The sequence below is a fragment of the Pinus tabuliformis genome, chromosome J (genome assembly GCF_031772625.1).
Source record: "Pinus tabuliformis cultivar Carrire ecotype Pingquan chromosome J, CPIR1, whole genome shotgun sequence".
NCBI classification, from domain to species: Eukaryota; Viridiplantae; Streptophyta; class Pinopsida; order Pinales; family Pinaceae; genus Pinus; species Pinus tabuliformis.
Window position 1 is genome coordinate 789,999,707 of NC_142295.1, and position 24,060 is coordinate 790,023,766.

Below are 24,060 nucleotides of genomic sequence, written 5' to 3' on the forward strand. Positions count from 1 at the left end.
CATTGGAGACAAGTGATGTAGAGTGACGTAGAAGTGACGCAGAGGTGGGTGAAGGGTCTCCAGGGTGTCAGAACTTCTCCAGGAGGAGGAGAAACTTTGTCTTTGGTGTTTTCTCTTAGAAGTGTCTCAGTTTCTCTGTGAAATCATTCCTTGTAAAGTGATTGTTGCTGAAGATTAATAAAACCCTCATCTGCTGTACCAGTTTTCCTACATTGGGTTTTTCCGGGGACAATTATCCAAAAACAACTGTGTTGATGTGATTGATTTTTGTGCTTATATATCACTATTATTTTCTCTATGTAATTATGTGATAACTGCAGTAGAATTTATTTTAATGTTTATTGAAGGGTTATCGTAAATAACTTATTGTGAGAGATAAGTAGGTAAAATAAATCAGTTACTACAGTAGAATTTTGTATTAGAAATTTTCACAATGGATACTCTTTAGTTGAGGATTCTCATGTCATTTAGCTAGAAGAAACTTTAATCCTTCTCCAGCGGAAATCACACAGGTGTCTCAAGGGGGAAACTCCCCACATTCTCATTTAATTCATCCAGTTGTGTTTGGAAAGGAGCTTTTTCTTTAAAGCCATATTCACAGTGATTGCATCCGAAATATTTCCCTCTGTACAGAGTGTTGGGATGAATTTCTCAAACTTTTTCAGCCCCCATAAATCTACATTTCTTGAAACTATTGAACTCAAAATTTATCTCCCACCCTAATTCTTTAGAATTCCTCTTCCTGAAAACGAGGAACAAATTTCCCTATCGGTGTCTGCTGTTCAATACCAGCCATGTGGATACTCATTCATTGGAGATCCTCATGACATTAAGCTAGAAGAAGCTTTAAATCCTTCTCCTGTGGAAATGACACTTGAAATTTCTCAATGTGGAAATCCCCCATATACTCCTTTTAATTCATCCAGTGGTCTTTGCTAAGGAGAATATCATTTTTTAGCCATATTAACAGCGCTTGCATCTGAAATATTACCCACTGTACACAGAATGCCAAGTCTTATTCTCTTTCGATATCTTTGGTTTTTGGAGTCTTCTGTTAGAATTGATAATCAATTCAGTGCTAAACATGATGACTACTGTTTTCTTTCATTGGCAGCTACATTCGAAGCAATCGACTCACTGGAGAGATACCTACAACATTTGCCAATTTAAAGAATATGGGGACATTGTAAGTAGCTTTGTTATTTTTGTCTGTTGCATGTAAGTTACAAAGTCATGATAGTTACAATCAAATAGGCACACAATTTCAAAGTGAATATGGCAATAATCAAATAGACACACAATCTCAATTGTCTCTGCAGAAATTTTTACTTTATTGTTTATTCTGCAGTTGGGCTTCCAGCAACAACTTTACTGGAAAGATACCAGATTTTATTGGAAACTACTGGAATCAACTGAAGGACTTGTGAGATTACTTTTGTGTGAAGCAATGATCATTTTTGGATTTGGGTTTGCTCGATATAATTATCAGATGACGACCTGAAGTCAGATAAATATAAACATATATAGAAAAGTTAATATGGAAGGAATTTTTGTTTCTTTGTTTCCATGTTTATGTGTATGGGAATTGATGTTTTTTTTGAATGCAGGAAACTTGAAGGAACTTCTTTTCAGGGGCCAATTCCTTCAAGCTTTTCAAATTTGACTAAATTAACAAGCCTGTGCGTATATATATCCTTACCATTTTTTGGTTCTTTTCCAATGAAAGCAGCTACTTCTGTATGCAATTTACGTAGAACTTCAAGAGATGTCCATTCTCATTTAGCAAATCATTACTTTTCAATTTTCCCGTTCTTGCTTATTGCACATTTATAAATACTGTCTGTTTTCAAGATAATCATCATTCTTTTACTGCCTTCGTGTTAAACATTTGTGCATTGGATTATATTATATTCATATTGCTTTACTGGTATTAACTTGCTATTGTTTAAGCAGCATTGTATGTGACATACCTCGAGGTGGCTCATTTCTTTCATTCCTACATAACCTGAAGAATCTGAAAACATTGTGAGTGATGTACAGTTGGTTGTTTATATGTGTGGTTTCATGGAAATATTGTTTTGGAGTACATATGCTTTATATGATGCTATTTTGATGTTTCTATTTTGTTAATTTATGCCATAATCAATTATTCTTGACAGAATCTTAAGGAACAATATGATCTCTGGGGAAATTCCTGAATACATTGGAGAACTGGACCAACTCCAGATGCTGTAAGTTAATCTCAAAAGCTTATTGGTATTCATGAAATCAGAATCTAAATAGACTGAACCTTGTCTCTCATATTACTATGTGTGCTAAACAACAGTTTCTTTTATCTCAAGCTGACTAGCATTGTTGAAACGCTTGCTGGGAAACAACTGAACTCAGTCTGCTACATATGCAAATGGCAAGAAATGTGCAGTAGAACTGTTACCACTCAAACTAGCAGTGGTTCTAGGAGGAGATCATATAGAGCAACTACTAGGTCAAGGGCAACAATCGAACGATAGCCTACTGTCACCTCAACTAAGGCTCCCTGCTCTTTATGGACTTTCACTGATGGGAGGAGACCCGGTATAAGGGGAATCACTAGATGAATGGATCAAATAAGAGGATGAGTGATGCCAATGTTCTTAGGAAGTGCTAAGAGGATTCTTGAGGCTAGGGTTTGGGAATATATATTGTCGAGGTTTCCTACACCCGAAAATCCTTATGGAGGATTGGCCTTTATGTGATTTTTGTGGAATTAGAGTTGTAAAGTTGTGGGACCACACAAGACCAAGTGGACCCAAAATTACGTCAAGGGTATGGAGTTGATCAATCAATGAGGGTGTCGACCTAATTAGGGAAGAGAAGAGGATCAAAGGACAAATTTTCTTCTGAGAATTTGGATGCAATGATCCTGATGAGGTCACTAACCCAAAATCAGCCTAGGGCAAGAAATGGTCTTGTGGCTAGGGCTTGCTATATCTTGGGATTCCACTATCGGAATTACTTGAAATTTGGAGGACCTCTTGAGTAAACTACAACGCAGTAGTCTACCCAATTTTAAAGGGTTTTGGATGGCTACAAATGATTTCATGTGATGCCCTAGGAGACTTTCTGGGTTAGGCCTAGAATTGGAAGAAATGAAGAAAAGAAGTGTTATTTTGACCACCAAAGGGATACGAGGATTAGTGCCTTATTGGTTGGGCTTAATGGAGTCAAGATACACATATATCATGGAATTTCATGAGCTAAGGAGCCCTAATTGATCTTTGCTAGCCTCTCCAAGGGCAACAACTAGATCAATAGAGATTTATACTTCAAATTTGCGAAGGAGACAATTTCGAGGTCTTTAACTTAAGAGGTGCCTCTAGGAACATTCACCCAATTCCTCAAAGGTCAACGCATGTATTTAATCACTTATTCAAGGTCCCATAAGAAATTCGCATTACATTTAACCCATACATGAATAAAGATAACAACATACATGCAATTAACCAATAAGATAACAAGAATAACATCAAAATTTCGACTTACATGAGAGGGACAGTATATCCCTTCATCAAATTCACATTAGAGAAGCTCCAAAGACAATAGTGAAATCCAAATATCATAGTGCATCAAGAAAAGCTCCAAAAATTCATCCCAACAAAAGGTGCGAAAATCTCATAAGAGATACTAATCCAACCCAAGTGATGATGATAAAAAAGAATCACCTCACTTCTATTTATACAATCACTAATGAGTTCAATTTTCCTAATTTGGCCTAATTGAGCCCCAAATAATAAAATAATGTGCAATAATAACATCCCTTGGTGACAAACCCACCAACATAGCTCAAAAACATAATATTAAGCTTCTCAAGAGGGTAGAATGCCCAATAAAGTGAGTCGTTGGGCCTCTGAGGGGGCCTAATGAAGTTCAGAGTGTGCCATGATGTGAGAATAGACCTCAAACATAGTAGACAAGGGGTTGACCTCTTGTTCTCCAAGCAAAACCTTGTGGTACCCCCAAGTGGGTGTGAGGGGTACAAGGACATCCTCATGGGTCTCCAAGTGGATTGAAAATGCCTGTAAACCATCTGTAAAGGCCAGGATAACAACATAGGCCCTAATACATTCTCATTAGGACCTTGGAACATCTACCAAGTGTATGGTACAAGTGTGGAGCAGGTTGGGTATGGTGAACCAGATGCATCATCTTCATCCAAAAGGTGGAACATGAGCAATCAATGAGTGGTGTTGGGGATCCGTGAAGTACTCTTTGCTATGGTGGAGGCCCATGGTTCTCAATGCTCACCCTACAAGTGTGAATCAAGGACCTCGTATAGGGTGACCAAGCCCAATATTGAGACCCATTTGCAATCCTACATAAGATCCAATGCACCCTCTTTCCCTCCAATACAATAAATTATTAGAATAATAAAGTAAGTTAGCCTACAAGTCATGGAATCAATGGGGAACTTCATGGTGGTATGCTCTTCCACAGTGGGCTTCGTCATGTACAAGTGTCTCCAAGCTCAATAAGGGGCTAATCAAGGACCCTATTATGCGGTTTCAAGATTAAAAGGGAGTGACATGTCCATGGTACATCCCTCAAGTGGTAGGTGGCAAATGATATAGTAATGCAACAGAGTGGGGATACGGGGATTCATCCAGATCACATGTCATGGTACAAGGGTAGCTATAATAAGGGAAGCCCATACCTGAGTATATGAGTGTAGGAGGGAGCAAATCGTGGTACATGAGTTACCTTGATCTTTGTTTTTCCACCCTTCTTCATATGACTTTTGCCTTTGATTGATTTTTCTTCATAACTGCTCAGGGCTCCAGGGAATGAGAGCATGATGTGTAATATATAGCAGTGGATACCCCCTTAAGGTTGGGAATTTCATTGCCCACTAGGGGTCGGGGCAATAATGGGTTCCTTAATGATGGAGGGGGCTCATCTAGGGCCCATAGGAACCACGGTGATGGCCATGGATAAGGGGTAGAGCTCATGTTTGGCTTTTTCCCACGTGCTAAATTTGTATGTCCTGACCATCTTTTGCATTTTGTGGTACATTTCCTATTGAGAGTGGTCAAATTATGTTTTTTATTTTCTTTTTAGTTGCATCAACCTCTAGGGCATCGTCCTTGGCCCAACCCAAGGTGTGGACAAGGGGAAGGGGAGGCTAACCCTATGTGGACCTAGTGGACACATGTGGACCCGAATGGGAAAAGAGATGAATAGGGCTAAAATGAGTGGAAGGGGGTGATGTATGTGGTGTCGAGAAGCGGGACCATGCTAGTAGTGCGAACCCTAAAGCTAGTGGCGAGTCGAGGAGATCCCACGCGACTACGATATAAGGCTAACCACAAAATCGGGCAGTGGAGACAAGAGTACAAGCCTAGCCCATTCTTTCCACAGAATCCCCCCACCAATCCATGCACAAAAGTGCCGATGACAAGTAAGGAAAATTACTTAACTACACCAATGAAAATCCATACCTTTGGGGTCGAGAGGCCCACCTTCAAACGTACAATCATAACAAGTGGGCGAGGGACCACATGGCTGGCTCAAGTGGTGGAGGTAATGGCGCATCGAGTTATCTGGTGGCTGCAAGGGGCTGCTGGCTAACGACTGAGGACCATCTAGGAGAAAACATTTCTCCTATATACACTACCCACAGGTGGTGGGTAACAAGAACCAGAACACACACGAAAGAGTGTTGATTTCTGTAGCATCGAATGTGCTCTTGCCTCGAGATTTTGTAGAGAGGCTAAGACACATGTACTCTCCAATACCCAGAAATCGTTTGGGAAAATTCCACCTAGAGATGTTTTTATAAAATAATTAACTTTTTAAAATGGTTCCCTAAGTCTAAAGTTATGAAATCTGGTTAATTAAAGGGTATTAATTAAATTAGGTGTGAATATTCTAGAAGAAGGCGGGGATCAACTCCCAGTTAATCTTAGTCCTTGATTATGTTTTAATCTTAGCCGTTAGTGCTCCAATGAGAGATTATAAGGAGTTCGATGGGCACTTGGAGAACACACTTGTGTAGTACGATTTTCCTGGGAAGTCGATTTTCTAAGTAGCAGTTGTGAGTTGCCGCAAGTGACTTAGTAAAGTCGAAGCAATGAGAGAGGGGCATGGATAGTAGACCAGAGGAGAGTTTTCCAGATTCGGGGAGTGCAAGGCAGAGAACACAGAGAGAGGTTCAGAGAGGCAGCACAAAGCTTCAGAGGGAGTCCGAGATTCATCTGGGAAAGTCAAATTCCAGAGCCAGAAGCCAGGGTGTGAGATCGGAGCGCCAGAGGATCGAAGGTCCAGCCAATAGGAGATTAGAGGACGAGGTGACGTAGATCCCAGAGACTGTGACGTAGATCTGCGTAGGCTATGTGGGGCTAGCCACCCAGAGCCTGGATCAGATTTGGATCGCCAGTGACAGTGTGAGATTTTTCTCACTATCTCCTTGTTAGTATTTCTCTGTATCAGATTGCCAGTTTGGGCATCTAATGATTTGTACTCAGATTACTATTGGATAATAAATAAAACCCTCTGCTGCTACATTGGTTTTCCCACATTGGGTTTTTCCGGGGATATTTGTCCAAAAACAACAGTGTGTCATGTCCCTTCCCAAATGAATTTGTAACAGGTTTTGGTCTCTCAACAATTTTGTACAAGTTTTGCTAAGTAAAGGACCCAAGCAATTTTGACTTAGGGACTTAGGAGAAACGAAGGCTGGATTAATTTGCTAGTGGAAGGTGGGGGCCACCCACGTGGGAAAACGCATTGGGCAATTCGAATTTCCTTGGAGGGGAAATCATATGGCTGTTGGAGGGGCCCACATGAGGAAAAGGGAGGCCCACGAAGTTATAAGGAGGAAGAGCTCCTCACTTGGGCATTCATTCATACTTGCACATCAAAATCACTTGACTGTTTGCTCGAGCTGCTTAGCCGAGTCAACTGGCTATTTAGCCACGAATCTCTCAAGCGAGAGATTCAACCTTACCTTTGGGGGACTACGAGTGCCACCCTAGGAAGGCATTTTCAGAGCATCTTGAGGAGCACCGGGGAAGATTCATAGCCCGCACACTCAACCCACAAACCAGCAGTGCGTATTTTTGGGCTAGCAGAGAAGGGAACACGCAGTTGTGATTAGAGCTTCATTGGGCCAACACTTGCCGGAGAAACTTGGAGAGTTGAAGGATATCAGGAGGCCAGCCTTAGGGAGGAGTTTTGAAGTAGGTGGGTGCAACAATTAGGCTGTTCGAAACTCGACCTTGGAGGATTGCGCAGAGGGCCAGACTAGGCATCACGTGGGCATTGGGGGAGAGAGCCATAGCACCGGGATCACATTAGGGAAGGGAGGAAACTCATAAGGGATCACAACTCGGTGATTTGGGGCAGTTTTGGAGAGCTTTCCTAGCATCATTTAGACAGGTTGAGTTTGCCAGCTTGAGCAGGAGGACGGGCTCCTTGGGGGTCAAATTTCAGGAGTCTGAACTAGGCCAAACCCTTCCTAGGTTTTGGTGGGTTTTTGCTGAGGATCAGGGAGCTGAAGTTTCATAATTTTCTGAGCATGGGAAGCAGTGATTCCAACACTTCCTTTCCAGCAGACATCGCAGATTCTGGGCAGCGTGGATCATTTCTGGAGCAGCAGTTGGGCAGCCCTCAGATCATCATTTTCTCACTTGGGTTTTTCTGGAGCAGCAGTTGGGCAGCCCTCAGATCATCATTTTCTCACCTGGGTTTTGTCATGCTTGTCCTTGGAGACAAGCCCAAGTGCACCATTCCATTCACTGTTGTATTTGCCCATGATGATTTAATAAAATGGCTCAAAAGTTCTCTATTTCCAGCGTTTTCATGGGTGTATGGTGATTGCTTCTCATTTCTGATTGTTGGTTTGTCTGCTTGCTTTGTTTATCACTGAATTTCCTAGTTAGGAACATTATAGTGGTATCAGAGCCCAGATCTTGGCTAAGCCGTGGGGAGTTTCTCCTATGAGAGAAGGGGACCAGCAGAATATTACATACAGGAGGTAGAGGTACCAAAGCAGAGAAAGAGAGCTGGAGATCACTCCAAACACTGAGGATAGGGGAAAGGCCATAGTAGTGGAGGAAGACATGGGAGAGCCCAAGAGTAGGGAGGAGATAGCCTTTGATAGCCTCTTGAAGGCTTTGAATGATCTGGCAAAGGGGCAGAAGGAAATGCTAGAAGAGATTAAAATGCAAAATTGGGAGAGAACCACTCCTAGGGGATTCCTATTCGGGGAGACTTCAGGGGCATCTCAACAATTCGACCATCCTTCACCCGCAACACAACCTCCGTCAACGATTGGGCCAACTTGAGCTAAACTACCCTCTTTCGTGCCTTTGGCATAAGCTGAACCAACAAGGGTCGAAGACCCTTCAGAGATGGGCGAACACTTTAGAGAATGGCAGTCCATGGGTGCAGACTTCAGGAAAGCACTCTCTTTCATAGATTTTTGCAAGCTCAAGTAGAATGAGGATCAAGGGTTATGGAGGACAGGGCACGTAGAGTTATGAGTTGCAGAGGACGATAGGGAGGATGTACTTCCCCATGTACGATGGCACTGCGAAGTGCACTACTAGGGCTTGGGTTGAGAAGATGGACACTTATTTCCAGCTTAACCAGATGACAGAGCTGGAAGCCATCAAGATGGCCACGCTGCACATGGAGGGGGTGTGAAATTTCCTAGTCCAAGGAACCCCTAATACAACAAATCTGAATCTACATCACCTACTTGATTTTTTTAAATTACATTCATCAAGTTAGTCTTCTGAATATTGAAGCAAATTGCTTCTGCAACATACACTAATTAAATATTTGATCTCAAGACACAGAACATAGAGCAAAGAACAAGATACATAGGACACACTTATTTTTGGACACAATAGTCCCCGGAAAAAAAAACCCAATGCAGGAAAACCGGTGCAACAACTCTGAGGGTTTTATTATTTTGTAGGAGAAATATCTGAATACAAATCTAGGATGCTCTGTTAGGATATTCCGACACATAGGAAATAGTTAAGTATAACTTGGTCTAGTGTATAGTTAGGTAAAGTGTGTTTCTTTAGTATGTACTTTTTGTAACTTACAATCCGACGGTCACGATATGTTCTAGACATGAAGTGATTTGACGGTTCATTCTCTCCTCGGTATTACTGACACTTGATCCGTGGCTTAACACCCGATTGGTCCATGATCTCTATTTAAATAGCATGGAGGGTCATTTGTAAGGTGATCGTTCATGAGAGAAGCTTATGTAAATTTTCTTTCTTTTACATTAATAAATTGCTTGAAGTGGCCGCGTTGGCTCAGGCCGTGGACTGTTTCCCTCTTTGAGGGTTTTAACCACATCAAAAATACTGGTGTACTGATCTGTGATTTGTTTGTGAGCGGTGTCCTTTGGTGTTCTATCTGAGGAACTTACCCTGTAAATTCCTACATGGTATCAGAGCTATTTGAGGGCCGCATCCGTTGGTGATCCAAATCTGAAGCCGGTACAACAACATCCGATGGTTTTTTCCTAGATCTACTGTTTTTGACTGCTTTCGGGCCGAGAGGACTGGTCTATTGTGTTAGGAGCATTTGTTTTAGTGAGGAACCCCTTTTGTTTCACGCGAAAAGGTTTCTGGTAGCCCTAACTATGTCATTTTTAAGATTTTGAGGTATACAACCTTTATTTGCAGTTTTAATTATTTAGCTCTCTGTTTATTTCGGTTTATTTTTCTCTCTGTTTTTTATACCGGATCCATACCTTTCATTTCTGTGTATGCTCTTTGCCCTGCGACTTTGTGCGATCTGGGCAAATTAGAAACAAAAATGAAGGATTTTTCTCATGTGTATGCTCTTTTCCACCGCGCTTTAGTGTGATCACGGAAAATCAGAAACATTGAGGAAAATATTTAGTTTTCAGCGAAATCAACTTTAAGCCGTAAGGTTTGGTTTTTTTTTTACCTGTCCTTTTTGGGTTGTGTGGTTTTTTGTTTTGTAGGAAAAAAGGACTTTCTCAAGTAAGCACACACTCCAAACTTTCATTGACAAAAAAAGAAGAAAAAACCTTTATTCTTTTCCAAAAATTACTAACCTTTTAAACTAATTCACTTGGTCCAAAGTTACTTTATGAGAATAGAGGTCTTGGGTTCAAGTCTTTCTTTTTGTTGAGTTACTTTTCAAAAAACACATGTAACTTATGTTTTAAAATTATTTTATGTAAAAGTGTTCTCACCTATTACAAAAAATGTGTCACTTATAATTCTAAAGTCTCTTTATCTTTTATTTAAGTTACAATTTAGAGGGTAGCTCATAAAGTACCATTGTAAAAGTGACTTTCACTTATTTATAAAAGTGGGTCACATAAAATCTTTTTTTTTTAAAGTGAGCTAATTAGATTAAGCTTGGAAAGTGGGGGGGGAGGATTTTTTTAAAATATAACATTATCATTCACTTCCGCACATTCACGTACTTCGTCGGCATCTTCAACAACTTCTTTTCAAAAAGCCATAACTTCTTCATTCGGAAGCCGTTTTCAGAGCCGTTTTTTTTAATCGGCCTAATTTTTCGAGATATTTCCATTGGAACACTTAGTTTCAACATCTACAGCTTTAGTTTCTGTTAAAATGGAAAGTCCATGCCAAATATTCTTGACAGCACCAACTACTTCCAATGGTTGTCCTACATTGACGATTTACTTAGAAGCTAAGTCACCAGGTTCGAGTTCGAGTTCGAGTTTGACGACCATGAAATTCGAATAAAGTTCGGCAACTAAAATTTTGTCGATAAAATTCGACATATAGAAATTCGAAAAAAATGTATATTAAAGATAGATATGCATATGAGAAATGGTATGGCAGCAAGTCCTGTGAGCAACCATTCATAACTGTTCAAAAAATAAAATACATCTGAATCTTAAAATAATTCAATCTTTTAAAGATAGATTGGCATAAAAAAATATACAAAAACAGTTTTAAAGAATTTTCATTGTCCATATGACACATGATACATGAATACATCCACTAACACATACAAATAGATATTCTTTTGGCAGTTCAATGAAAAACTCTGCATTATAATTTATAAGATACAAAGACGGTTTAAAGTTTAAACTTTAAAGTAGCTTGGCAATTTTAGAAAATTGTTCATGCAAAAACTAAACTAGAAATCTAAAACAGGAACACAAGTTTTATTCTTGATGTTCCTGTTGCCCACTTGTTATATCAAAAAGTTCTATGTCATCAAGAGCAGTGTGAGATGTGAATCCGCTAGATGCTTCAACACCAGATTAATCAGTGAATTCCCTGTCAGTGTTTATGTCACTATCAATGTACAAATCAGCATCATCCATTGTTGCATTTGGAACAGGATCGATCCACGGAGTAGAAGAATTGGATGACTCTTTAGCCACATTCTTCAATGCCAACTGCAAGTTACTACGAACATAAACAAGATCTTCTAATTTTCCAGATGACAATCTATTTCTTTTTTTGGAATGAATGTGGTCAAAGGAACTTCAATTCCTTTCACATGCTGATGCACTTGTTCCCTGGCTTAAGATACGAATTGCAAAATTTTGCAATTTTGGTGCCCCTGAACCATAAAATTCCCACCATAGTGCTGGATCACTTCTGCTCCTATCATACTTTGCTGATTTTGTTTCAAATAATCCTTCTTCTAACCTGTATGCTCTCAACTGACTTCTGATCAAACCTGCAATCTCTGGATCTGGATTTAGCTTCTCAATAGACTGGATAAGTCCATTCATGATTTCTTCGTCCCTATGTCTTTGTAACCCAAACAATATAGGGTCCAAATAGCATGCTGCTGCGTGTAATGGACTATGCATCATCTTCCATCTATGATCAATTAAATCCTATATCTCCTTGTAATCAACTTCCACATTATCAAAAGCAGTTGCAATGGCCTCTTTGCAACGATCAAGGCTTTCATAAACAAAACCCATACAAGGTTTGTCACCATCAACCATGCGGAGCACATTAACAATTGGGCCACAAATTTTTAAAACCTTGTTTGCATTTTCCCAAAAGCCATTATTGAGCACTATTTGTTCAACATTTTTCCCCTTAGTTTCTTTTGAGAGGGTAGATCTCTCCTACTCAGTGTTGCAAAAAACAGCTCTTAGGCTTGCTTTTTCCTCAACAACTCTTTTCAGAGTAATATAAAAAGTGGCAAACCTTGTATCACAAGGCCTCAACAACTCTTTTGATGCATTCTTCCTGTATATGCTCAAAGTGAGACGATGGGTGATGATGAAGTTTGAAATTGTTTTGGCTCTTCGGATTGTTTCTTTGACCCAAGGAAATTTGGCTAAGTCATGCAACATTAAATCCAAGCAATAAGCTGCACAAGGGGTCCAATAAATCTGATTATATTTTTCCATAATCAACTTCCCTGCACCAACACAATTTGATGCATTATCTGTAACAACATGGACAACATTTTCCACCCCAACCTCTTGAATCGCTTCATCCAAAATTCCAAAAATAAATTCTGATGTCTTCACTCGATCCATTGCATTCACTGCCTTCAAGAAAAGTACCCCTTGAGGACAATAAACAAGCACATTGATCAATGGGCGATGACACAAATCTGACCAACCATCACTCAAAATTGTGCATCCTGTAAGCTTCCAGGACTCTTTAATATCAACCAACTTTCCTGTCACTTTGTCTTTCGCTCTCTTTAGCAAAGTTGTCCTTAAAGCTTCAGATCCAGGAGGAACATAGCCCTTCCCAAAATCAATGGCCTTTTTAATTACATTTTTAAAATATGGACTCCTCGCCACATTAAAGGGAATTGCACATGCATAAAAATACTCAGCAACAACATCATCAACTTCCTGTTTCTCAACAGGTTTCCATAATTGATTTAATGTTTTCAGCCCACCTGTTTTTGCTTGAGGAGCTGTAGAACTTGATCCACCAATGTTTGAAACTGAATTAATGGTGTTGGAGGAAGACATGGCAATCTCCCTCTCAATTCGTTGTCTCTTATTCACCCTTTTCTGCTTTTGCATCTGCGAATTGGAATGGTTTTTCTCCACTTTGGTTTTTGTTCATCGGTGATCTTAGTGCAGGCTTCAACACCACCTCCACTTCCATTGCTAATACCGAGAAAGTGATCCACTGCTCTAGTCAAAGTGCCAGTGAAATTATGTCCACACAGCTGACATGAAAGATTAAAACCATCTTTTTGGACAAAATTCCAAGCTACAACAGTTGATTTTGGGGGTGCCATTGGAATTTAGAAGTCTGAAATGTTTGGCACTGCAATGTCTGAAATGCCTGCAATTTTTTTTGAAATTACATTTTCGTTAGTTAGAATTTAGAAAAAGGAAAAGTGATTAAAAACACTTTGCAGTGTGCACACATATTTATGCTTTTGTATCAGTATGTTTCAAGATTTAGGCTCACAGGCCTGTAGGCTGTAGGCTGTAGCTATTACACGAATATATAGATCTATGTAAATATAATTATATAATGCAGTGAATTGTTTTCTGGGCAAATTCCAAGTCCAGCATTTGTTACAGGCTTACAGCCTACAGGCTGGTGTACACACAGAACCTTGATTCCTGAATAGGTGTTATATTGGCTGCTGTTTTGATGGCACAGTTATACTGCTAAATGTTCTTATCAACACTTTTTAATTTACAGTTTTACTGGCAGTCTGGCAATTGGAATTTGGATGCATCATGCAGTAAGTTAGTAACAATTTGCCACCAACTTTTGTTTGCAATGCCTCTTCTATTTTATTTTATTCAGGGAACAAGACTTCAAGGGTAATAATTAGGACTCCTCAGCAGTGCAGCTGATGCCAATGATGAATGAGAAGGTTTGATAATGAAGAGTGGGAGATTGTCAATCAGAGATTCAGAACCAGTAGAGAAAAATCAAACTCAAGCTTCAGGATTAGGTATTTAGATCATTAATATTGTCTTGTGCTAGAGATTATTGTTCTTGGATTGGCTCCTCTATGCCCAGATCTATTTGCAGGGAACAGGCCAATCATTCACAGTGAAGAAGATAATGACAAGATTAGTGTATAATGATGGACAGGATGGTGCCATGGTGCCAACCTAAATCTCAAGTAAGGAGACATCTGTTCATCAATTTGTCAAGAAGCATGACCTACAAATTAACTTATCAGATGTGGGCCAGAATTATGAATTTGAAGTGATATTACTGCTGGAAAGTAGGACATCTGAAGATGGTATGCAGAAAAATGATCTATGCTTGGGAGCATACCATGTTAAAATTTAGCAAAAGGCTGGTAAACAATGGGAAGAAAAAGAATTTGTAGTATCTGTAGCTTGTAAAACAAAAGGTAAGTTAGTTACATGGTATTTTGATTTTGGAGTTTTAAAACAAATGACTATTAGATCTGATTTTTTTCGTTGATTAGTTGAAGACAGGTCTAGGTTACATTTAGTTATTCTGGGTGATGAAATAACACATTATATTGAAGGATGAGGCAATATGTAGATTGAATTAGGAGGTAAGACATTCGTGTTAAAGAATGTTTCTTTATATTCCCAACCTGAAAAAGAATATCCTTTCTGTAAGTGAAATAACCAGTTAATGTCCACATCTGGATGTAATCTTTTGAGGAGGGGATAATTGTTTTGTGGTGGAAAAGAAGACAGGAAAAATTCTCGCATTGAGTGTAGAGGAACATGGCCTTCACAAATTTGAGATGTATCCAAGTCGCATACTTTGGTGACTAGTAGTGAAGGCAACAACAGTGACTACAACAATTCATTGTTGCATCATGTAAGATGTCAGATTTTTGCAGTGAAAAAAATAGACAGCTCAGCATTGTATTTGTCTGTACAAACAGATGAAGACTTTCTTGATGCTGTTTCAAACATATCACGTCTACGGCATGCAAATATCACTGAACTTGTGGGCTACTGTGTAGAGGCTGAGGTAAGGTCTGTGGTTTCCTGCGGTTACAGTGCCATACCATACCACAAACCATATTCCACAGACCATACCACAGACCATAAAGTTTGAAGTTTGAACGAGTCCTACCTGAAGGCTGAACCGTGAACGATGAGCCCTTGTGAACTTCACACTTTATAGGCGTCGACAAGCTGACAGCTGAGAGTCGAGACGCTGTAGTCTGTAGAGTCACGCCTGCAGTTTTCTCCTCTTAGATTTCCTCGGCCTGCAGTTTTGCACCCTCCAGCACTTGTCCGCACCAAAGGCTCTGCCCTTTACGTGACTGTTAGCCCAGACCAGCGCTTAACACTATAATTACAACTGTTGTTTTGTTGTGAGTCGTGACTGGAGTCTGGTAGTGGTGAGTATGGAGTCTGGATCGCCGGCGCCAACGAAATGAAACCCTTCGCACAAGTTGTAACCCAAACAATGGAACAATGAAACCGGCGAGCAATAAAACCCGCGGGCCGCAACCTAAACCTAAAACGCGCGAAAAAAAAACGAATTTAATCGAACCGCAAGCGAATTTAATCGAATGTCCGGCGAATTTCATCGAATGTCAGGCGATTTTGTTCGAAAAAAATCGAATTTGGCTTGAAATTCGAGTTCTCCATTAAATTCGGCGAACTCGAAAAAATATGTTCGTTTCTCATTGAAATTCGCCGAATTTCGAATTTAATGGTTGAAATTCGGCGAATCTGGTGACTAAGCTTAGAAGTAAAGGTCTTTATAGAATAGCCTCAAGCCAAGAGTCTAAACCTAAAGATGAAGATAAGTAAGCCAAATGGGAAAATAGGCAAGATCAAACACGTGGGTCGATAAGGATGTCTATTTCTCCAGACCTTAGATTCCATATCGCAGAACTTGATACCCCTGATGAAGCAATGAAACAACTCAATAAAGTTTTTGGAATTAAAAATGAAATTAGAGCCCATCAACTCGAAAATGAGTTGTTTATGTTGGACCCCAATAATTTTCTTCCATTGACGATTTTTTGTCAAAGTTCAAGACCCTTAGACTTCTCTTGGAAGGTGTTAAGATTAAGAAAGAAGATGGTAGCCTTATCTTTTCCATTCTTACTAAGTTGGGACCAGCCTACTCTGTGTTTGTTTCCACCTCCCATTCTACAAGAGAATTCTTTATTTCTCAAAGACAAGACTACAAGTCCCCCTCTTTTGATGCCTTTTGTGATTCTTTAGTAAGAGAACAAGAAAAACTCTTACATCTTGGTTTTCTTAATATTGGAAGCTCTTCTAAGAAAGCCTTAGCAACCCAAAAACAACCAAATTCAAAGAATTCTAAGAAGCAACATCCTAAAAAGAATGGTTCTAAACCAAACAAGGGTCCTAAGCAATTTCAATCTCAAAATAAAAAATCAATTCAACAAAATGATAAGGCAAATAAAAACAAAGGGAAGAAGACTAATAAACATTGCAACTTTTGCAATCGTGATGGCCACTTAGAATCCAAATGCTTTAAAAAGATGGAAGCCTTGGAAGCAGCAATGAAGAAGCATAACATCATTTGGAGCACTCTTCAACTTCAACTTCATCTTCAGGAATAACACTTTCTGCATGTGGTTGTCAAGCATCTCAGTCTGGTTATGCACAAATATATCTTCTTCTCATTCTCATGAGTGACTCATTTATTCTGGAGCTTCTTATCACATGGCCAAAAACAAAGCCATGTTTTCTTTTTTAAATGATTGTAACACCAAAAATATATATGTTGGTGATGATAGATCTCTTAGTGTTGTAGGGATTGGAACTATTCATCTAAACAATGGTCAATTTAATGATGTATTATGTGTTCCTACCTTATCCTGCAACCTTCTATCTGTATATCAGATAACTCATTCAGGTGAAGGTAAAACCGTTGAATTTTCACCTCATGATGTTGTAATTAAGGACCTAAGAGATCCTAGATAGATTTTAGCTACTGGCATTGTTGATGATTCTACAAGGTTGTATAAGTTTAACAACTTTGGGTCATCAACTCTTCCCTCGGTATTTGTTGCTCATAATGATGAAGTGAGCAAACTTTGGCATGAGCGATTTGGTCACTTAAACTATCGCTCCCTTCAAAATCTATGTAAGGAAAATATGGTGACAACGGTATCTTGCAGAGATGGTGTTTGTTCTAGATGTGTACTCAGAAAACATCATCGGGATAGTTTTGAAAAACGTGCCTCTTGGCATGCCTTAGCCCATTTACAACTTGTGCATAGTGATTTATGTGGTCCACTTCCAGTTCTTTCATTCTCTGGCTACAAGTATTTCTTAACTTTCATTGATGATTTCTCCAGACGCACTTGGGTATACTTCTTAAAACTCAAGAGTGAAGTCTTTAACATTAACTTGGCCTTTAAGGCCTTCGTTGAGAAACAATCTAGACATCAAATTCTTAAGCTAAGATCTGATAGTGGCGGAGAATATGTTAACATCAACTTTTGCATTGAGCATGGAATTCAATTGCAACATACTGTTCCATATACTCCACAACAATATGGTGTAGCTGAAAGGAAGAATCACACCTTAAAGAAAATGGATAATTGTATGCTTCAGTCTAAAGGGATTAGTCTTAATTTTTGGGTAGAAGCAATTAACTGTGGAAATTACATAGTAAATCACACTCCTACTAAGGTTTTAAAGAATATCACTCTAGAAGAAGCATGGAACTCAATTAAACTAGATGTAAGTCACTTTCGTGTTTTTGGAAGTGAAGCATGGACCCATATTCCCGATGAGAAACATAAAACCTTAGAACCTAAGAGTGAAAAATGTATTTTTGTTGGATATTCTGAAGATGTCAAAGGATATAGACTTCTTCCACCTAAATCCAAAAATGTTATCATTAGAAGAGATGTAAACTTTAATGAAAATATATCGGCCTACGAGCCTAGTTTGACGGATGTGCCACCTCTCTCTATCCCTTCTATTTTTGAACATATTCCTTCTTTAGATGATGACAGTGAGGATGACTATCCTCCCCCACCTTCTCGGGATCCTCCTTCAGCTCCTCAGCTTCCAAAATGGGTCTGTGCTACTCGGGATGCAACATGTGCTCTTGCATGTGATCCTACAGATCAACGACGTACACGTTCTCAGTTCGATAGATCCTCTTCTTTACTAGCTCAAGCTTCAACAAATTATGATTTTGACACATTTGCAGAAGCTTCAGGCCATCCAGATTGGGATGCAACTATGAATGAAGAATATCGTTCATTATTAGCAAATGATACATGGGATCTTGTTCCTCTTCCAAAGGGACGAAACCTTGTTAGATGCAAATGGGTTTACAGAACCAAGTTTGGACCAGATGGAAAAGTTGATAAACATAAAGCTCGTCTTGTTGCTAAGGGTTTTTCACAAGTTGAAGGCATTGATTATACTGAAACCTTCTCCCCTGTTGCCAAAATGAAATCTATTCGCCTTGTTCTTTCCCTTGCTGCCTCTTTCAAATGGGAAGTCCTTCAGATGGATGTTAAATCTGTCTTCTTGCATGGGGACTTGTCACTTGCATGAAGAAATCTATATGGAACAACCTCCTGGCTTTATACAAACAAAATCCAACCTTGTATGTCGGCTTAAGAAATCCCTTTATGGTCTCAAGCAAGCCCCTCAGGCTTGGTATGCCAAAATGGATAGTTTTCTTTTAGATACTGGCTTTTCTAAGTGTCATTCTGACAATACTGTCTACACCAAGAAATTGTGTAAGTCTCTTATCATTCTTGTTCTTTATGTTGATGATCTTATCCTTACTTGTAGTGATCCCAACCTTATAAACCATGTGAAGTGTAGCTTTAAAAAGCAGTTTGAAACGACAGACTTAGGACACTTGCATTATTTTCTTGGTCTTATAGTCTTACAATCCAAGGAAGGTATTTTCCTTTCCCAGTCCAAGTATGCCTGTGATCTTCTACGCCACTTTCACATGGAACACTGTATGCCAACCCCTTCTCCCTTTCAGTCTGGAGCCAAACTTTCAGTCAGTTGTACTTCCCCTGAAGTTGATGCTACCTTATACTGTCAGCTTGTAGGAAAACTTTTGTATCTGACCCATACTCGTCTTGAACTTTCCTTTGTTGTTGGCCTTATTGCTCGGTTTATGCAAAACCCACATGAAAGTCATTGGAAAGCAACTAAAAGAATACTTCGTTATGTTCGAGGTACAGTACAGAAGCATCTCCTCTATTGGTTAGTTTCATTGATTCTGATTGGGCTGGTGACCCTGATGATCAGAATTCTACAGCAGATTATGTCTTCACTCTTGGTTCTGGACCTATTACATGGGCTTGCAAGAAGCAAAGTGCCATTTCTCTTTCTTCAACAGAAGCAGAATATCGTGGTGCCGTAGAAGCTAGTAAGGAAGCCCTGTGGCTTCGTCAGATCTTGTCAGAGTTTGGCTTTCAGCAGTAGCATCCGACTACACTTTGGTGTGATAATTAAAGTGCCATTCAGCTATGCAAAGATCCAGTCCAACATCAGCGCAACAAACACATTGAACTACACATGCACTTCATCAGAAAGCTCATTCATGACCATGTTCTTGAAGTGCAATATTGTTCAACTGATGATCAAGTTGCAGACATCTTTACAAAGGCTCTCACAGAGGCGATGTTTACTAACTTCGATTTATGGTTGGAGTTCAGGAAGTTGTCACTAAGGGGGGATAGGCTCTAATGCCTCCTTCCTTCTCCAATTGTGTCATATTTATACATCCTTCAATCCTATCCCAATTTGTTATGAAGGGGGAATGTTAGGATATTCCGACACATAGGAAATAGTTAAGTATAACTTGCTCTAGTGTATAGTTAGGTAAAGTGTGTTTCTTTAATATGTACTTTTTGTAACTTACAATCCGACGGTCACAATATGTTCTAGACATGAAGTGGTCGGATGGTTCATTCTCTCCTTGGTATTAGCGACGCTTGATTCGTGGCTTAACACCTGATTGGTCCATGATCTCAATTTAAAGAGCATGGAGGGTCTTCTGTAAGGTGACCGTTCATGAGAGAAGCTTATGTAAATTTTCTTTCTTTTACATTAATAAATTGCCTGAAGTGGTCGCGTTGGCTTAGGCCGTGGACTGTTTCCCTCTTTGAGGGTTTTAAGTTTAACCACGTCAAGAACACTGGTGTATTGATTTGTGATCTGTTTGTGAGCAGTGTCCTTTGGTGTTCTATCTGAGGAACTTACCCTGTAAATTCCTACATGCTCATCTAGCAATCTTTTATAGAGAAAATGCTGGTGGAAAATCTGAGTGAGTTTCACCCTCTGTTTTCAAAACCGGCCGGCTCGGAACCGACTCAACTGAGTTGGTTCAAGCCAGGCCTTAAACTTGTGACTCGGCCTTGGATTCGGTTTGGCCGGCCGCGGTAATACCAAGCCAGCCGAGTTGTCCAAAAACTCGGCCGGCTCGGTATTAACCTGGGCGACTCGACCGAGCTTGCAATAACTCGGCCGAGCCCGCAATAATGAGTTATAGACAATGGCCCCCACACACCCGAAAACTGTGATTTTTGTTAAAAGAAAAGTTTTTTTGGGGGACTCCAAACCAGTTTATAGTTTGTCTATTTGGTCTTTGGGGTCCATTCCCATCTCCTAAACCCTATTTAACCCACTCAACCCCTCTCATTCTCTCACAATTATCTCATGCATTTGAGTGAATTTCAGAGAGAGTTTGTGAGGAGTTGTTGAGTTTGTTTTTGGAGAAGCAGTGAGGAGTCTTGGGCAAGCATTGTAGCTGGAGTGAGGAGCTTCTTGGGCAGCTATTTGGAGTAGCGTTGAGGAGTTGGTTTCTTGGAGCAAGCTTGAGGAGGCAGTTTGTGCCTGGAGGTATTTTTTTCACTTGTAAAAATCTGTTTTTGCTTATTAAATTTTATGTGCAAATCTAGAAATCCTAAAGAGTGTTTTTTGTGAAAGAAATGAACATTGAATCATTGTTTTTTGTTTTTGTTTTCATTTTCAGATTGTTTGCTTTCATTTCCAAGTAAAAAAAAGACACCTAGGGTGAAAGATGCTGCTTGGGCATATGTTGAAATGGTTGATAGTCAAATGCATTGCAAATTTTGCCATAGGAAAATTAAGGAAGGTCATGGGGGCATTAATAGGCTGAAACAACACTTAATGGGGATTAGAGGCCAAATTACTCCATGTACTTCACCAGAAATTGGGGAGATTACGAAAGATTTGTTAGCCAACTTTGATAAGTTTAAAGAAGATAAGGCTAGGAAAAAAGAGTTAGAGGTTGATATTGAGAGGAAGAGGAATATACAAAAAATGCTGGCTACCAACCCCCATTTTGATTTTGAGGGTTCTTCCTCTATCCCTTGTACTGATGCATCCAACCGCTTCCGATACGTTCCTCCCTCTTTTGAGTCTATTCAAGAAAAGGGAAAGGGCAAAATGAAAAAGGGTGATACGAATATCAAAAGTTATTTCACTCCCTCCTCTCCATCAGATGCACATGGTCCTCAACCTAGTAGAAGTCATTTGTAGCCCACTTTAGATGACCATTGGAAGAAAGAATTGAGGGAGATTGCTTGTGACTACATAGTTAGATGGTGGTATGATGCTGGTATCCCCTTCAATGCTTCCTGTTGTCGCACAGAATGTCTAGGCACCGCGACAACGCTCAGAGTAAGGGTTGTCACTCTCGATCCTTACTCACTCTGTTTAGACTCTCTCCTAGGCAAGTCAAGGGGGGTAGTCCCTAAAGTAAATGGATGAGGATAGCCTGTGAAAACATGGTCTAGGAGATTTTAATAACGAACAACTTGATGAAAGTAAATGAATCTCAGTTAACTTAGATGAAAAGATTAAATGCTAATGTAAACAAGACACGACCACAAGATAGAAACAATTATAGACCAGTGCCTTTATGCTAAATTAACCGTAGATAATGTAAAACAAGTTATCCAAAACACTTTACAAATATGTGTGACGAATAATGACAATCATGAATAATCAATATAAATGCCCGATACTGTAACATGCAAAAGATTCCAGATTTTAAATAATTTTCACTAACTGCCTAGATCTAGATTCAATTAACATTCGTCAACAGCCAAATATGATTTAAAACGTTTATAGCATCTTGACCATAGAGAAATATAAAAAAATGCATTTAATCACTAAATAAAACTAAGGAACTTTAGGTTTAAATTTTAATTATTCCTTAGGCAATAACATCAAATAAATCAAAGGGTTACTAAATCGAATTTTTAATGGGCCGTAGGCCACATTAAATTTTTTTAATGTTAAAGCGCGATCCTTTAATTTATTTCTTTCGTTTATTTCATTTTTAAATTTTAGATTTTTTTAAAGTTTTAAAATTTTTCTAATTTTTAGGATTTTTAAAATGTTATGATTATTTTAAATATTTAATGTTTTAATTTTTTATTGATTTTCAAAATAAAAAATGAAATTAAAATAAAAAAAGGTGAAATGAGATGAAATAAAAAAATAAACATAAAAAAAACCAAAGCAAAATCAAATCTCAAAAAAATAAAAAAATCTAAACTATACAAGAGAAAAAATAAAACAAAATAAAATCGAAATCTATCTACAACCCCAACCTAACCCTAACTTAAATCATAAGCCTTGCTATACAAATAAAAAAAAAGGAAATGTTGTTTGCGTTTGGGCAGGTTTTGACTGCGGAAAGGTAGCGGAAAAAAATGGAGGACGGTTTGTGGATAGCACGCGAATGGAGCTAGAAGCAACTGCTGAGTAATGGGCAACGACGACGCTGCGGATAAATGGAGTAAGGCAGCAGCAAAGGTTTGGACAGGATGCAGAGGAGGAAAACAGCAGAGAGGAAAGGGTGCAGTGAATGGAGATGCATAAGGGTATGGCAACGAGGTCACACACAACAATAAAAACGTGTGGACAGCTAGGGTGAGGGTTTCACTGCAGTGTTGAGGGAGTGGACGGAAAGGAAACTCGGGCTAGGGAAAGGGAGGGACGGGGCTGAGGGATAGACACGGGGATAGCAGCGAAAGAGGACTGCTGGTTTCTTGACTGACGCAGATGGAGAGAGCTATAGTGAAGGGTGAGCAGGATTTGTTTTGCAGGACGCGTGGAGTTGGGAGTGCGATGAATGGAGCAGAAAATGCAACGAGGAGATGGCAACGATTTTCTGGCATCGTTAGGGAATGAGGGATACATAGGAGAGCAGATCGATGGACAGTGGGCAGCAAGAAGAGGATGAGGGGGTACGCAGGCCCAAGGTGTGAGTAGAACGCGCAGGTTTAGAGACTGCGTGGAGGAGGAGCGGGTTATGAAGCTGGGCAGCGTGGAGATGAATGGAGACAGAGGATGGTTTAGCAAGGGATCAAATGCAGAGGGTATGGAAGATTCAGATTTATGAAGAAGCAGTTTGCCAGGGTTTAAAACAAACACATTTTTTGCAGGAAGAGGCCACGCTAGAAATGACTGCGGGAATGCTGCAGCATAAAGGTTTTAAAAAAAATTCGAAATTGCACAGTAAACCCCAAAAAACCCGTCAGCAAAACAAAGAACGAATCAGCTTAATGGTGGTCCAGAAACCCCTTAAAAATTAATTCCCAGAAATCTTAATTAAATCCTTCTGCTTCAGATTTCTTAATGAAACCCTCACGAAATTTCCAGATCTGAAAATAAATAAATTTAAACCCTTGGATTGTGAAATCTGGATATCATCCCTACCAAAATGATACTGATGGACCCTCAAAGATCTATATCTTACCCTCCAGGGCCTAGATCTGGACTTTGCATAGCTTTCAGCTTCAGATCTGCAACTACAGGACGACAAGAAACACCCAAACGATATATACAATGACCAAAAAAAAAAACCCTGAAAACCCAAGTTAGAAAAATGAAAATAATTTTACAGATCTATGTACATAAATGGCAGATCTATCAGATCTAGGGAGTGTGAGTCCAACTCCGTTTCCAGATCTGGTGATCTGAGGCTTTTAACAGCCAAATCTATCGATTTAGCACATTTTTTTTTTTTTGAATTTTAGAGGAGGTACTGAGCTGAAAACCCTCTATGCATCACACATAAAAATATCGTATGATAAGCCTGGGATCAAATTTTAAGCTAGGTTCTTCAGAAAACA

At 39.4% G+C, this 24,060-nt stretch overlaps 1 protein-coding gene across 2 annotated transcripts in view; it reads left to right on the forward strand.

The window, feature by feature from the left end:
- LOC149229088 (putative LRR receptor-like serine/threonine-protein kinase At1g56140) overlaps positions 1-24,060 on the forward strand; it is a 531,024-nt gene that overhangs the window by 117,795 nt on the left and 389,169 nt on the right. Inside the window, exons 7-11 of one of the 2 annotated variants that reach the window (XM_089378458.1) lie at positions 1,115-1,186; positions 1,349-1,423; positions 1,608-1,679; positions 1,954-2,025; positions 2,160-2,231. In XM_089378458.1, the coding sequence (XP_089234584.1) occupies positions 1,115-1,186; positions 1,349-1,423; positions 1,608-1,679; positions 1,954-2,025; positions 2,160-2,231 (363 nt within the window). The remainder of the gene's footprint in view (positions 1-1,114; positions 1,187-1,348; positions 1,424-1,607; positions 1,680-1,953; positions 2,026-2,159; positions 2,232-24,060) is intronic. The other variant, XM_089378459.1, reaches the window with a different exon arrangement.